At 40.5% G+C, this 13,173-nt stretch overlaps 3 protein-coding genes across 6 annotated transcripts in view; 2 read left to right on the top strand and 1 right to left on the bottom strand.

Annotated features, from left to right (window-relative positions):
• LOC128257746 (LIM and SH3 domain protein Lasp) overlaps nt 1-8,035 on the top strand; it is a 28,700-nt gene extending 20,665 nt beyond the window's left edge. Inside the window, exons 3-7 of one of the 4 annotated variants that reach the window (XM_052988931.1) lie at nt 4,652-4,784; nt 5,127-5,262; nt 6,679-7,410; nt 7,552-7,793; nt 7,856-8,035. In XM_052988931.1, coding sequence (XP_052844891.1) covers nt 4,652-4,784; nt 5,127-5,262; nt 6,679-7,410; nt 7,552-7,793; nt 7,856-8,035 — 1,423 coding nt within the window. Of the gene's footprint in view, nt 1-4,651; nt 4,785-5,126; nt 5,263-6,207; nt 7,411-7,551; nt 7,794-7,855 lie in introns of all 4 variants that reach the window. The other 3 variants (XM_052988930.1, XM_052988929.1, XM_052988932.1) reach the window with 3 other exon arrangements.
• Nucleotides 8,036-8,041: 6 nt separating this feature from the next.
• Nucleotides 8,042-8,531, top strand: LOC128257773 (uncharacterized). The gene has a single exon (XM_052988969.1). It carries the CDS (start codon nt 8,042-8,044, stop codon nt 8,411-8,413), a length of 372 nt encoding a protein of 123 aa, XP_052844929.1. The 3' UTR covers nt 8,414-8,531.
• Nucleotides 8,532-9,919: 1,388 nt separating this feature from the next.
• LOC128257747 (coiled-coil domain-containing protein 13) lies at nt 9,920-12,797 on the bottom strand. Its single transcript, XM_052988933.1, has 3 exons — nt 11,236-12,797; nt 10,514-10,887; nt 9,920-10,142 (listed from the first exon to the last, which is right to left on the bottom strand). The coding sequence occupies exons 1-3, from the start codon at nt 12,652-12,654 to the stop codon at nt 9,935-9,937; spliced, it is 2,001 nt and encodes a 666-aa protein (XP_052844893.1). The 5' UTR covers nt 12,655-12,797; the 3' UTR covers nt 9,920-9,934.
• Nucleotides 12,798-13,173: the final 376 nt, after the last annotated feature.

Genomic DNA, 13,173 nt, shown 5'->3' with positions numbered 1-13,173 from the left:
CATAAAAACCCAGTGAACCATGGTCATGCAACCCAACATCCCAAAACCCAGCCCCAATGTGCCACATTTCTTCTTGTCTTCTCCCATTTCATTTTGCATCACAATTTTTTTTTACTTTCGTTTCGAAGCGCGGCTTAAATATTCGAACAATACAACAGAGGGTTATTTGGGATATTCGTATAAATGTGCATATATATATCTTCGTCTGATTACTTAAGCCGCCCACAAAATAGAAAACAAAAGTGACAACAGCCACAGAAACCTTTTCAATTACCAAAAAATAGTTGGGTCAGCAGAATGGCAGACTGGCAGACTGAGAGATGGGGCATTGTCTCATTTTTCCACAATTTTATGCTAAATACAAAAATTTGTGGGTCGCTGTTTAGCTTCCGAAATGAGCCGGGAGTGGTGGTGTCAACAATTACCCCGGAACACCTTTCTTCTCCATCTTTTGAATATGAATTTTTAAAAGCTTTAAACACGCGATGGGGTTTTTCACACACACTCACTTTTTGCCTTTCGCTGTCTGTGAATGGATTTTCGAACTTTAATGCTCACTTTGATTGACTGCAACGGATTATGAATACCGATGATGACGTTGATGGGCCAATGCCAAAAATTTTGGGGGGCAAAATGTACGTTAGGCCAGAGTGGGAGCGAAGAGGAGAGTAGATAATCGTGTTGGTCGGACATGCATTTAATATCAATTTTAACGCTTTTGCAAAATATGTGTGAAATGATTTCTCTTTTAGTTATGCAATTTCAGTCATCGAATTAAGGAAATTATATCTTAATGGGAAAATGATTCCAAACATTCAGAAAGTTATAATTTTTGTATTGGTTTAATTAAAATGTCCAACAACCAAAACGTTACTTAATTTGCTATCTATGTTTAATAAATGTTTATTTGTTATAAAGTTTTAAGCTACAATAGATGTGGATAGCAAGTAAATTGTTATAAATTTAATTTTAATTAATAATTCAATATTTAACTCTTAAATAGTACCCCAAGTGTACGAAATAAAAAGAACAAGTTAAATTCACTCAATAATAAATGTAAAATTCTTAGCTTCAAAAGCCATTGTAAACCATCTTTATCAGTCATAGCCAATATAAAGTCGTAGGTGCCCATCCCTGTTTTACTTAAATTGATCCATTGCACAACAACAAAGAAATCGTCGAACAACAAAAGACTGTCATGGTAACTCAACACCAATCGCCGTCACTGGTTGTTCCACATGGTAAAAATTAAAAAACAAAGAAATAGGAGTAAAAAACAAAAACAACAGTGAAAAACCAGAAAAATATGTTGACATCCAATGAATGTCCAAAACGATTTTCTCGTTTATGTGTTGGGCTGGTTTTGGGTGGATTACGCTTGGGTTGGATTTTATCTCGATGGTGAAAGATGTGGCCACTACACGATGTAGTCCAGTTTGATGGCCAGGATTCCAGACCTCCATTTTCCCATCAAAAGCAATTTGTGTGGGAAATCATTAACAGCGGCGGGAAATTGCATCCTCTGATAGACTGTCAAATACACTATGTAGTGGGAAAAGGAAGCAAAGCTAGATTAAGCCGTGAAAAATAAACCAGCTTAAAATTTGTATAGGTTTATGCATATCTTTTTCCGAGAATATAAATTTATAAAAAATATATATCAGAAAACTAATTTATGAGAAAAAATCTTTATTGTGTTAAAAAAAACATGCTGAAAACTTGTTAGAATAGGCATTTGAAAAAATTATTCATTATTAAAAATTATTATTATTCAAAAAGCGTTTATTAAGATATCCTTATAATCCTATACAGTGATTTAATTTATATTACTTTCATTTATTTTAATTAATAGAATGCTCGATATAAAAATTTAGTTAAAGACAATTTTATTTCTTTAATTAGGTCAGTGTAGAAGAAAATGTGGAGAAATTATGACCAACGGTCAGAACTGTTGTTGGTTCTGCTGCCCTTTCGTTGCTGTTTCTGTTGTTTTTGCTTCTGTTGTTGCGTATTGTTTACATATAAATTAAAATTCTTTGATAATAAAAAAGTAAAGCACAAAAAAGGAGCAGCAATTGCATCATATAACATACATGCATTGTTGTTGCTGGCGTGGCTGCTGCTGCTGCTGCTGACGTGCATGCTGCTGCTGTTGTTGCCTTTTGCTGGTGATCTATTGGGAACGTGCTGAGACATCCGCTGGTGGAAGCCGTTCGCCAATGTCGCCTCCGGGCGCTTAAGCATTGTTATGTCATCATTACCAGCGACCAGCAACAGTAGCAACATCAGCAGTGGCAACAGCAACATCAGTTGCGACAGCAGCAATGTGTGCCAGCTACAACAGCAATTTGACCGACCGACCGACCGAACGCAACGGCAATGCGGACGATGCTTTCTGCGGTTCGGGCTTTGTACTTATTTAGCCCCTTGGTTTCCGTCCCCCCTTCCCTCTCTCTGGTTCCATCCATCTATGGCACACACATGCAACGCATATTGAACGATAAAGCAAAGTAAAGCAAAGCTTACAAGCAGCAACAACAATGCATTATTGCTGTGCTTATTGTTGTTATTGTTGCTCTTGGGTACACTCATTTTGTTGGGTCGTATTATTTAAAAAAGTTAATTGTAGTGCCACGAAACTTATTTTAGTTGTCAAATTTAATATTCATGAGTATTCGATTTACCAATATGTAATAACGATTGATTAACTTTTCAAAAAGTTTGCTATGCACTCATAAGGGTTTGGATTTTTTAAGCATAAGCTAATTTTGTTGTGCTTTTATCACAAATCAAAGAGATCAACATTTTAGAAACTGTTTGGTTAAATAGAGAAGTAAAAGAAATGGGGTAGTTTAATATTTGATTATAAAAAAGCTTCGTTTTCGAGGTTTACTTGAATTTCCATTTACTATTGATTAAAAGAGCCTATATAGTTTTATAGTTTTTTAGTTGATGAAGATCAATAATATTAATTTGTAATCTAATATTAGCAAGAGCATATAAAATTCGCCATTTCGAATTCGGCCTAGACTAATTCTTGTTGTGTGGAATAGACCTACATGCATCGGTGCTCTCTCAATGATTCTGTTGCTGCTCACACGCTTTGGTCATTAAACGGCCTTGTGCCACTATCAACTATCCACCGTATATACCCTATACCACCATGCCATACCATCCATCTCGGTGGTGGTCACCTCTGTGCGTGTGTGACAGTTTGCATTGTTTGTCGCTGGTTGGCATTCCACAGTGATTGCAACTTATTTTCAGTGGGAGAACGATGTGGAAACAATATCCCCCTGCCACCTTTAAAAGCACGGCGCCAGCTGTGTGCGATTAGAACATCGCTAAAAAGCCCATAAATATTCTATAAAGCCAATAGACTTGCATGCAATTACGTTTACAATATGTTTATATGGGAGAAGGTTGGGTTATATGGCCAAAAGGGTGAAAGCGGGACTTTCCCGCTGTGAGTTTATCAACCTTACGTGTCATCGAGGTTGGTTATCAGTTGCGTTGTCCAATCTATCGATCGATTAGCCCGCTGATAGGTTAAAGCACTCTGCACGTGGCCGCAAACAAAAAGGAGTCATGAATTTATGGAACTGGCCTGCGTGTGTGTGTGTGTGTGTGTCCATTATGATTACTTATGTATAACAGATGCGCCATGTTATTCCTTGCTGCTGACAATAATTAAATTGATGTATTAGTCTGTGGGGATGAATCACGAAAAATAATGCAGAAAACTCTTATCAAAATATCAGTTGTTATATTTTGGTCGTATTCTTCCTTTAGTTTTAATAATAAAGTCTTGCTTAATGGCCAAATTCAAAAATAATAAGTTTACAAATTATAAACTAATAAAAACATAAAAACCATTTAAAATTCAAGAAAAAGTATCTCAATATCCGGATTCAAAATAATTTGTATACAATTTAAAAAATATCTAAAAGTTAGCTATTAATTAAACTTTTATTCTTGATTAAATTAAAATGTTTTGAAGATTTCAACCCAAAGCTAGATTTGTTTATCTCCATGTTTGAAACATTTATAAAACCCAAATGTGAAGTGGTTTTACAATCTTTTGTTTTAAATCCAGTGCTGTATATTTGGACAAGGAGTTTCTTTACAATCTAAAGTTACGCCAAAAACAAATCTACCAAACTTCAGCCACAGACAAATCTCTGGCAGCGCATTTCCGTTATATGCCGGCGGGTAAAGAAAACCCAAATCAAACCGCAAAAATACACGTAGTTTCTGCTGTTGGGGCTGTGTTTTTTAATTGATAAAAACGCAGCACCGAGCAGGGGCGAGGCGAGGTCAGAGGTTTTCACACGAAGCCAACATGAAATCAGAGATGGATATGCTGTTGCCTCATATATTCCCCCGTGCAGAATCAGCATCTCTCATTCCACCCACTCTAGCGGAATTTCCGTGAATCCAAGTTGGCCAGCTGGCGTGGAGAATTTTAAGCCGGAGCAGAGCTCCGATTGCCGATTGCCACCGGCAGTGTGGTGCGACTATGATGATGAACTTTATCTGCGGCTTGCCACAGAATGAGCGACTGCAACTGCAGTTTGACTAACGTTAACTCCTCTAACTCTGATCTATAACCCCGTTTTCTCCTTTTTTTTTCCCCCTCCCCCCTTTGCAGACACATACCGAAGGCCAAGGCAACGGCCATTGCCGATACGCCCGAGCTGAAGCGCATCGCCGAGAACACGAAAATCCAGTCGAACGTTAAATACCACGCGGACTTTGAGAAGGCCAAAGGCAAATTTACACAGGTCAGTCAAAAAGTTAAGAGTTGAGAGTGGAGAAGCACAGGGCGTAAATATATCCAATACAATAAAAGGAAAACAAAAATTTTTTTTTTTAGGTATCCGATCTTTAAAAAAATAATCCTTTTAAAATCGCTACTAATGATTGACTTTAAAGAAGGAATGAAATCATTTGATAAACTTATGCGAGTTGCGGCTAGATGTAAATGCTGTAAAAGCAATAAACTAGGTTTCAATACCCAACCTACAGTTTAGACTAAAGTCAAGTTCAACTTTTCTCCCTGTGCTGAAACAAAAATACTCCCTCATGTAAATTATGCCTTTACTAATTGGTTATGTATCCGACAGGTGGCCGATGACCCGGAAACGCTGCGGATCAAACAGAACACGAAGCACATATCGAATGTGGCATATCACGGCGATCTGGAGAAGAAGGCGGCCATGGAGAAGCAACGAGGATCCGCCGAGGTGTCCGACAGCAGCAGTGAGTAGCCGCATTGCATTCGACCCCTGTCAATCTGTATCTCTGCTTTTGATTCTGTATCTGTATCTGTATCCATCTCTATGAAACTCCTATGTAACTGTATCTTTATCTCCTCATACTCACTGGTATTGAAGCTTTATTGTTTGTGTCCGCTCGTTCGCTTAATATTGGTTAGTTGGTGGTGGGCAGGGTTAACTGTTCGAATTAATTTATTCGAATTTCATTTGACTTAATGTGTTCATAATAGTCTATTGACGTCATTCATTCATGCATGCAAAACAAATGTATTAAAAAATTACAAAGCCCTTTTTAAATGGACTCATGTAAAGTGTTTATTGAATTGATTTTTTTATAAGGGATGCATGTATTTTATCCAAATTAAATATTATATATAAAAAGATGACGGGAAAATGTTTAATTTTGTGGTAACCCAAGGTATTTTTCCTACCCAGGAAAATCATTTGGATTCATTATATTTATTTTAATTTAAATTATTATATAACATGTAACTAATCTATTAATCATTTAATATATCTTCTTAGCATTAATTTTCCTACAATTTATAAAATTAGTCTACCCACTGCATTTGCATTTCTGCACTATTTATCTTTTTTTATATCCATGTCCAACATCTCCGTCAAATCTGTCACATATTGTAATTAATATTGATTATAATTCCGTTTTTTATGGTTTGTTTTCTTTACTTTTATTTTGTTGCGGACTTTGTTTATCATTTGTTGGCATATATACCCCACATCATCAATTGCAACTGCAACAACATAATTTGTGTGCTTTCTGAACTACCGTTAACCTAACGATAAACACAACACAAAACACACATACACACACATCCACACTAACAACAAAAACTGTGGACAATGTTGTAACTAATAAAATATAATGGCACCTTGAAAAAAATCGATCAAAATCGTAAAAATCGAAAAGATGAATCGGAATATTTCTCTGAGCAATTGGCAGCTGAACAATTCTCGCAATATGCACCCACAGCATCACCAATACCGCCCGCAGTGACAACACTACACCAGCAACATCAGCAACAGCAACAACAGCTTCAACAGCAGCAATACCAGCAACATCAGCAGCAACTGCAACAGCAGCAGCAACAGCAACAACATCAACACCAACACTATCTGCAACAGCAGCAACAGACTTTGCCACCACCACCCATACAGCATCAGCAATACAACACAGCGGCCATTACGCCCACATACCAACAACTCCAACAGCAACACCACCAGCAACAACAACAACAACAACAGCAGCAACAGCGAGCTCAGCAGCAACTGCACGATCCCTATGCACACTACCAACAACCGCAGGCACTGCGCCAGCAGCAACAGCAGCAGCTGCTGCAACAGCAAGCCATTAAACAAGCCTCACATCTGTATCCCACAGCAACATCCCAGCAGCAACAGCAGATGCCGCCGCCTCAGACGCCGGCGAACCCGCAGCAGCAGGCGCTCAACAGCTACAATGAGATGCGCTCGGCCATACTCCAGAATTCCCATCATCCCAGCGGCAATTCCGTGGATCAGTACGACCAGCCACAGCCGCAGCAACATCAACCGCAGCAGCACATCAGCAACCCCACGCTGGTGGCTGCCCCACAGCAGCAGCATCAGCAATCGCACCACAGCCTGCTGAACAACAATCCGAGCAACGGCGGCAGTTCGCATAGCAATCACAGCAACAGCAACATCAACAACAACGGTCACGGCTCCCAGAGCCAAATGTTGCCGCCACAAATGAGGCGTTCGGCGGCCAGTGTGGCCTACGATGGCAACAGCAAGCAACAAGTGGCAGCAGGAGCACCACTAGCAGCCGGACCGGGAATTGCCCAGAATCACCTGCAGCAGCTGTACGCCTCGCCCAATTATGCCGCGGTGACACCTTCGGAAAATTCGGTAAACATTAAACAGCACGCCAGCAATGGCCATGTGCCAAACCAGCAGCAGCAGCAGCAGCACCAACAGCAGCAACAGCAACTTGTGTCCGGCGGCAGCAGCAATATCGGGAAGATAGCGGACTACGATCCGCTGACGGATGGTCCAAGGGTGGTGCCCAATGCCAGCAGGTCCAGCACCACTTTGGTCTACAGCTCTGAGCCACGGGGCGGCATTCAAGGTGGTAAGTTTGTTGGGGGCAGGCTAGCTGGTAGTTCGAGGTAGTGCGCTCAGCTCGATGTGTAACACAGTCATCTTGTCCTTGTCCCCAGCTAGAAATCACTTAGGCAATCGGAAACTAATCAAGATTTCAATCACCCCACAGGCAACAGCGTGTACCCGAAGCGAATTGGATCCGTTACCGACATCGACCCGGCCAACGGCATCTATGGATCGCTGAGCACCGCCGAGCAAGCTCACCAGCAGCAAAAGCACCAGCAGTACTACCAACAGGTGCAGATGATGCAGCAGCAAGAACACCCGTCGCAGCAGCAGCAGCAGCAGATCCGCCAGCAGCCATCCTACTCCTCCCTGCAGGATAAACAGTCGCGCCAGAGCACTGCATTGGTAAGTGCTGATATTTCAATGAAAAATTCACAATTTATGTATATTACGTTACTTCTATTTAGCGCGTCTATCGGGCCATCTACGACTACGAGGCGCAGGACGTCGACGAGGTCAGCTTCCGCGAGGGCGACGTCATCTTCGAGGTGGAGTCCATTGATTCCGGCTGGATGACCGGTCGGGTGGAGCGTACCGGCAAGACCGGCATGCTGCCCGCCAACTATGTGGAACAGGCGGTTATATAATAGGGAATGTTCTACTACTGCTGCTGTCGCCAGCAGTTTGTGGTGATCCTCGTCTGCCTGCTCTACATCCTGCTCGTGCTCGCCTTCTTCGTCAATGTCTTCATCGCGGATCGCAACATGCACGCGAATCTGATGATGAGGAACGGCCGGCACGGTGTCCATGGCGGAGGTGTTGGAGTCGGAGTCCCTCCGCCGGCAGGCATGCATCCGGGTCACCACAATCCGTACGACATGCATGGCTATAACCACTACAGCAACTACCATCCGCAAGTGGATCCCAAGCAGCAGCAGGACATGGCCAAGAAGACGCCACAGCAGCAGGCCGAGCAGGACATTTACTACTATTTCAATCACGTATTCAGGAGGCGACGGCGATGATGGGGTTCACTCTCACCCCACCAATCAACAACACCCAAAATCTAAATCTTTAGTGCATTAACTTATACTACATCCCCCCCCATACATAGTTATATATATAAATACTATATATAGACAAGCAACGGATTATGTATAAAGAGACGGGAAATTAATTGTAAAATTAATAGTAACCCAACCATGAACCAACAATCCGATATTCATATTGTCAAATAAACAGAGCCCCAGCAGAGTTACGAGAAATCAACAACATGAGTCGATTGTGTTTCAGCTATGAATCGGCCGATATATGTCCGCGTATCATATATTTGCCTGGATTCCAATACGAAATTGAGCGACCAAGCTAACCCAGCCAAGTTTGCATTTATCTACAGCCCTTAAACGAATCAAATTTATACAGATATTTATTGAAGAATATACAAAAAGTTAATCAGCTAATCGTACGCTATAGCTAAGCAATCATATACAAATAGACAACTAACTCTTCTAGCTAAAATGCTTCAGCATAACAAGTTATGGATAGCCAAATTCCAAGGCAAACGTATTCTAATTTAATTAGAAGTTCTCTTAATACTATTTACTACGGGGCAATAGCTAACCAAAATTTCCCCCTCCCAGTTTTCTTAGGCTTTTTGAAAGCTATTCGTATTAGCCTACTTAGATTCGGATCCCTACAATTTTGTCAATTTATCTGTGTAAAAGAGGTGGACATAGGAGATATTGTTCTTGTTTTTGGGGGGAAATTCATGTTTTTAATATATTTTTTTTTGTTAAGAAAATAATACTAATATTGTTTGTTTCTAGTGTTAAATTGAAGACGATAATAAGGAGATATTGTTTCGTTTCATAAAATATATCCTTGAAAGTGCCTTTAATTTGCTAAAAAGTGTTTTTTAGATAAAACCAATTTACTAGGCTTATCAATAATGCATTAAAGAATCAATAAAATATACCTATACTGTAACTTATACATCTTCATACAATATTCAAAGAATGGAGAACGAATTTCAAACGCAAATATCGAAACAATTTACAAACGGCAACTAAAAATAATTTAATATGTGATTGGAGGAATGTTTTTCTATGGCAAGTCAAGCTATATAATGTATTATTAACTTAACTTAAATCACACTCACCACACCCATACATACATAGCTATAGACAACAATTATTAACAAAATATATAGGCATAATGCAATTTAAAATGCTTCGAGTGGAAAAATCACCTAACAAAAACATGAATTAACCTAAACTTATCGTGAAATAGAAGCAGCGCCAAAGGCTTCGTTTTGTGAACGTGTTACAAATAAAATAAAAATTATAAAAATTTAAAAAACTTTTTTCTTTTGTTCTTCATTTTGTCCGTTCTATTGTTTGGTAATTTTTGGATGATCAATTCCAATGGCAATTAAATTTAATAATTGTTTTGCAATTAATGATACTGGCACGACCTAGCGTCGAGTTTATCGCATTGGAAAGAACATAAAAATTAATCAAAATACAAATTATGTTTGTCCATCTCAATTAATGGATGGAGCTTTCGCTGGCGGTTTGTTCACTATTTATGCTGCTTGGTATTCCACCTTCGCGAGCTGCTTTAATGGTATCCAGGATTATTGTTTTCGAGTTGTTCATGGTCTCCTCAAATAACTTGGCATCAGCACGCTTCTCCTCGGTGACATAATCCAGTTTTTCAGTCAGCATGGTGATCTTCTCATTAGCCAGTTCAAGACTGCAATAAAATAACATATTTTGTAGTAACTATATGCGATTTTCATTAATATAAATGCTATGTGCATTTTAAGTTTTTAAAAGAAGTCTTGTGTAAGAAAATACAAAATTATTAATTTATAAACCCTAAATGTTGGTATTGTGTTGTCAATAAATTAGAAAATATTTTAATTCGTTTTATAGTGCTAAAAACGTTTTGACTGTGCAAGCAATAACAAATTAAAATATCTTTAGCACCTTGAACAAAATTCCATTTGAAAAATTAAGATATAACCCCTATTTCTGTCAAAAATGTAAATGTTTTCACATAATCATCATTGTAAACGATCGACTTATGGGAAGTATGGAACGTAATGTCTTTGCTAAACTCACTGATTCTTGAGATCCTCTATTCTGGGCTCAGACTGTCCGGATGAACTTAGAGTATTGATCGACTGGTACTGGGACTGATTCTCGAAGCTAAAGGAGCCAATCGATCCGTTGAGAGAAGTGCGACTCAGCGAACTGGCGTAGTCGGCCATTCGCTGGGTGCGCTTCTTCTTGTCGGACTGCACATCGAGCTCCTTTTCCAAGTCCCTGATCTTCACCTCCAACCGGCTGATACGAGACTTCAACTTGCCGATCTGTTCCTGGGCAGCATCATTTTTTGTGCGCTCCGTCTCCAGGCGTTCGCCCAGAGTTTTGGTCAGCAACATTAGCTGGTTTTTCTCCACCTCGAGGGCATCCAGGATGCCCACAAATTCCTCCTGGAAAAAATATTTAATTCTAATTTAAAGATGGTCTTAGAAAATAAATCATAAGAAAAATCCTATTAAGTGGATTTTAGTGTTCCTTTGAATATATAATATAATTTTAAAATAATAATTTTAATTAGGTCTGTCAGGCATGTTTTTATAATTACAAACTTAAAATTTGCTTTTAATTAAACGAGAAAATAAAAGAATCTAATAGAAATTGCTTGTTTTTTTATAAAGAAAAATTTAAAAAGCTTAGTCAACTTTTGTTAGATGTAACTGCCTGCAGAAGTTAGCTTTTAAAATAGCAACCTAAAAATATTTTTGTTTTTAAAATTAAACCCCTTTAGGAAGCTTTACCTTTCGAAACTCGCGACAGGAGAAGAGGAATCCGCCAGAGAGGGCGCGCAGGTCCATCTCCAACTTCTTGATCTTCTCCTGCAGACTGGCCATGGCCACGTCCTTCTGCTTGACCACCGTCTGTAGCTCCAAGTGCATGCCGCTCAGCTCCTCCATCTGGCGCCGGGAGAGATCCCGCTCCTCGGTCACCCGGATCATTTCGCTGCGCATGTCGTCCAAGCGGCCCTCAAACTGGATCCGCTGGCGATTGAGCTTATCGTTCATGGTATTGATGTTGACGCCATTAAAGTCGGTCTGCTCCTCCAGCTCATTGAAACGCATCTTGTACTTGTTCATGTCTTCGTTGAGGGTCTTGTTCCTGACCTTCAGAGCGAGTGTTTTGCCACGCTGCTCCTCCAGCTGGGCTTGTAGACTAAGGATCTCCTTCTCCAGAGATTCCACCTTAGCGCGGTGGAGGATCTCACTTTTTCGTACACCCGGAGTGAAGCGATCAAAGCTGGCAGTCGTAGTGCCACCATCGCCTCCACCCAATCTCTCCGAGCTGGCATAATGGGATCGGTTGCCGGACACCAAGTCCAGATCGCATCCCAGGGGAACTGGGGCATACTCTGCGCGATCTGCAGCCCTATCTTCATACGATTCCAGCCGCGCTTTCAACTCCTGCACCTTTTGGGTGAGTGTGATGATCTGCTGGGCACGACCACGCCAATTGGCCTGATTGAGATTGTTGGCCAGTATGTTGATGTTGCAGCTCTCCCCCATCTCGTGCTGCAGGCATTTTTGGGCCAGCTTCAGTTGAGTTTGCAGCTCGGTGTTCTTGTTGCGCGTCTCGAAGAGCTTCTGCTGCATACTATTGATCTTGGCCTGTAGCTCTTCGGGTGAGCAGCCCTTCTTCAGTAGATCCTGGTTCTGCTGCAGTTTCTCGTCGTGCTGGCGGAGTTCCTTTTCCATTTTCTCGATCTGCCCATCCTTTTTGGCCAAACGATTCTTCAACTGCTCCAGTTCGGCGCGCATCTGACGGTTTTTTTTGCTCAACTCCAGGATCTTTGTGCTGGCTATGGATGAGTTGCAGCGCAGCTCATCAATGGGCACCGAATTGAGAACTTCGTTGAGCGAATCGACGGATTTCTTCAAGGCAAAAATCTCCTGATTCTTGTCCTGAATGGCCTGGGCCATTGACTGATTCTCCTGCTCGCATTCGGTGAGCTTCTTGCGCAGCTTTTTGCCCTCCGGCTTAGGTGGCTTCGGTGGCTTCGGTTTGCCCGCCGTGGTGGCCACCACCACATGAGCGGCGGCCATGCTCATGGCTTCATGGTCATGCCGGCGCCTCGAGGAGCGATCCATCTTGCCAACCACCAGGCACTCCTGATCTTGACACTGATCCAGCTTGGCCACATACTCATCCGGCAGCGTGTCCATCGCAATGGGTTCTTACTGTTAACATAAAAATATACACAATCGAATCGAACAATTTCGTTGGGCTAAGCGCAAATAATTTGTACGTGTATCTGTAGATATAACGAAATATTCACAATTTTGGTTGTCGTCAGTGGTTCCTATGTTCTGGCAATTTCTCTTTTTTTAAAAAACAATCAAAGCAAAGGCAAGTCCTTGGATCTTAAAAATCAATTCAAATTTTGAATGGAAGTATTTTAATTCCGAAAAAAATTCGCAGTTACATTTCTATTAACATTTCTCTTCAAAATTTAGGACTTTTTGGCGGGCTGTTAATTTACATTCAAAAATGTTTTAGCTTTATAGTTAAGTTTTTACCATGATCTAAATATCTAGCGACGTTTTCAACCATAAGCCTTATAGCTTTTTAGCTATTTACGACCTTATACAATTTAAACATATTGTTGAAACTATGAGTTTTTTTTATAAAAGTGTTATTGCTGCCAATAAATCTTTAAAAGAAAATACAAACTATATTGAGCA

This window comes from Drosophila gunungcola (assembly GCF_025200985.1).
Source record: "Drosophila gunungcola strain Sukarami chromosome 3L unlocalized genomic scaffold, Dgunungcola_SK_2 000002F, whole genome shotgun sequence".
NCBI classification, from domain to species: Eukaryota; Metazoa; Arthropoda; class Insecta; order Diptera; family Drosophilidae; genus Drosophila; species Drosophila gunungcola.
Note: the sequence above shows the minus strand (reverse complement) of the source record. Positions and strands in the feature narration are given on the sequence as shown.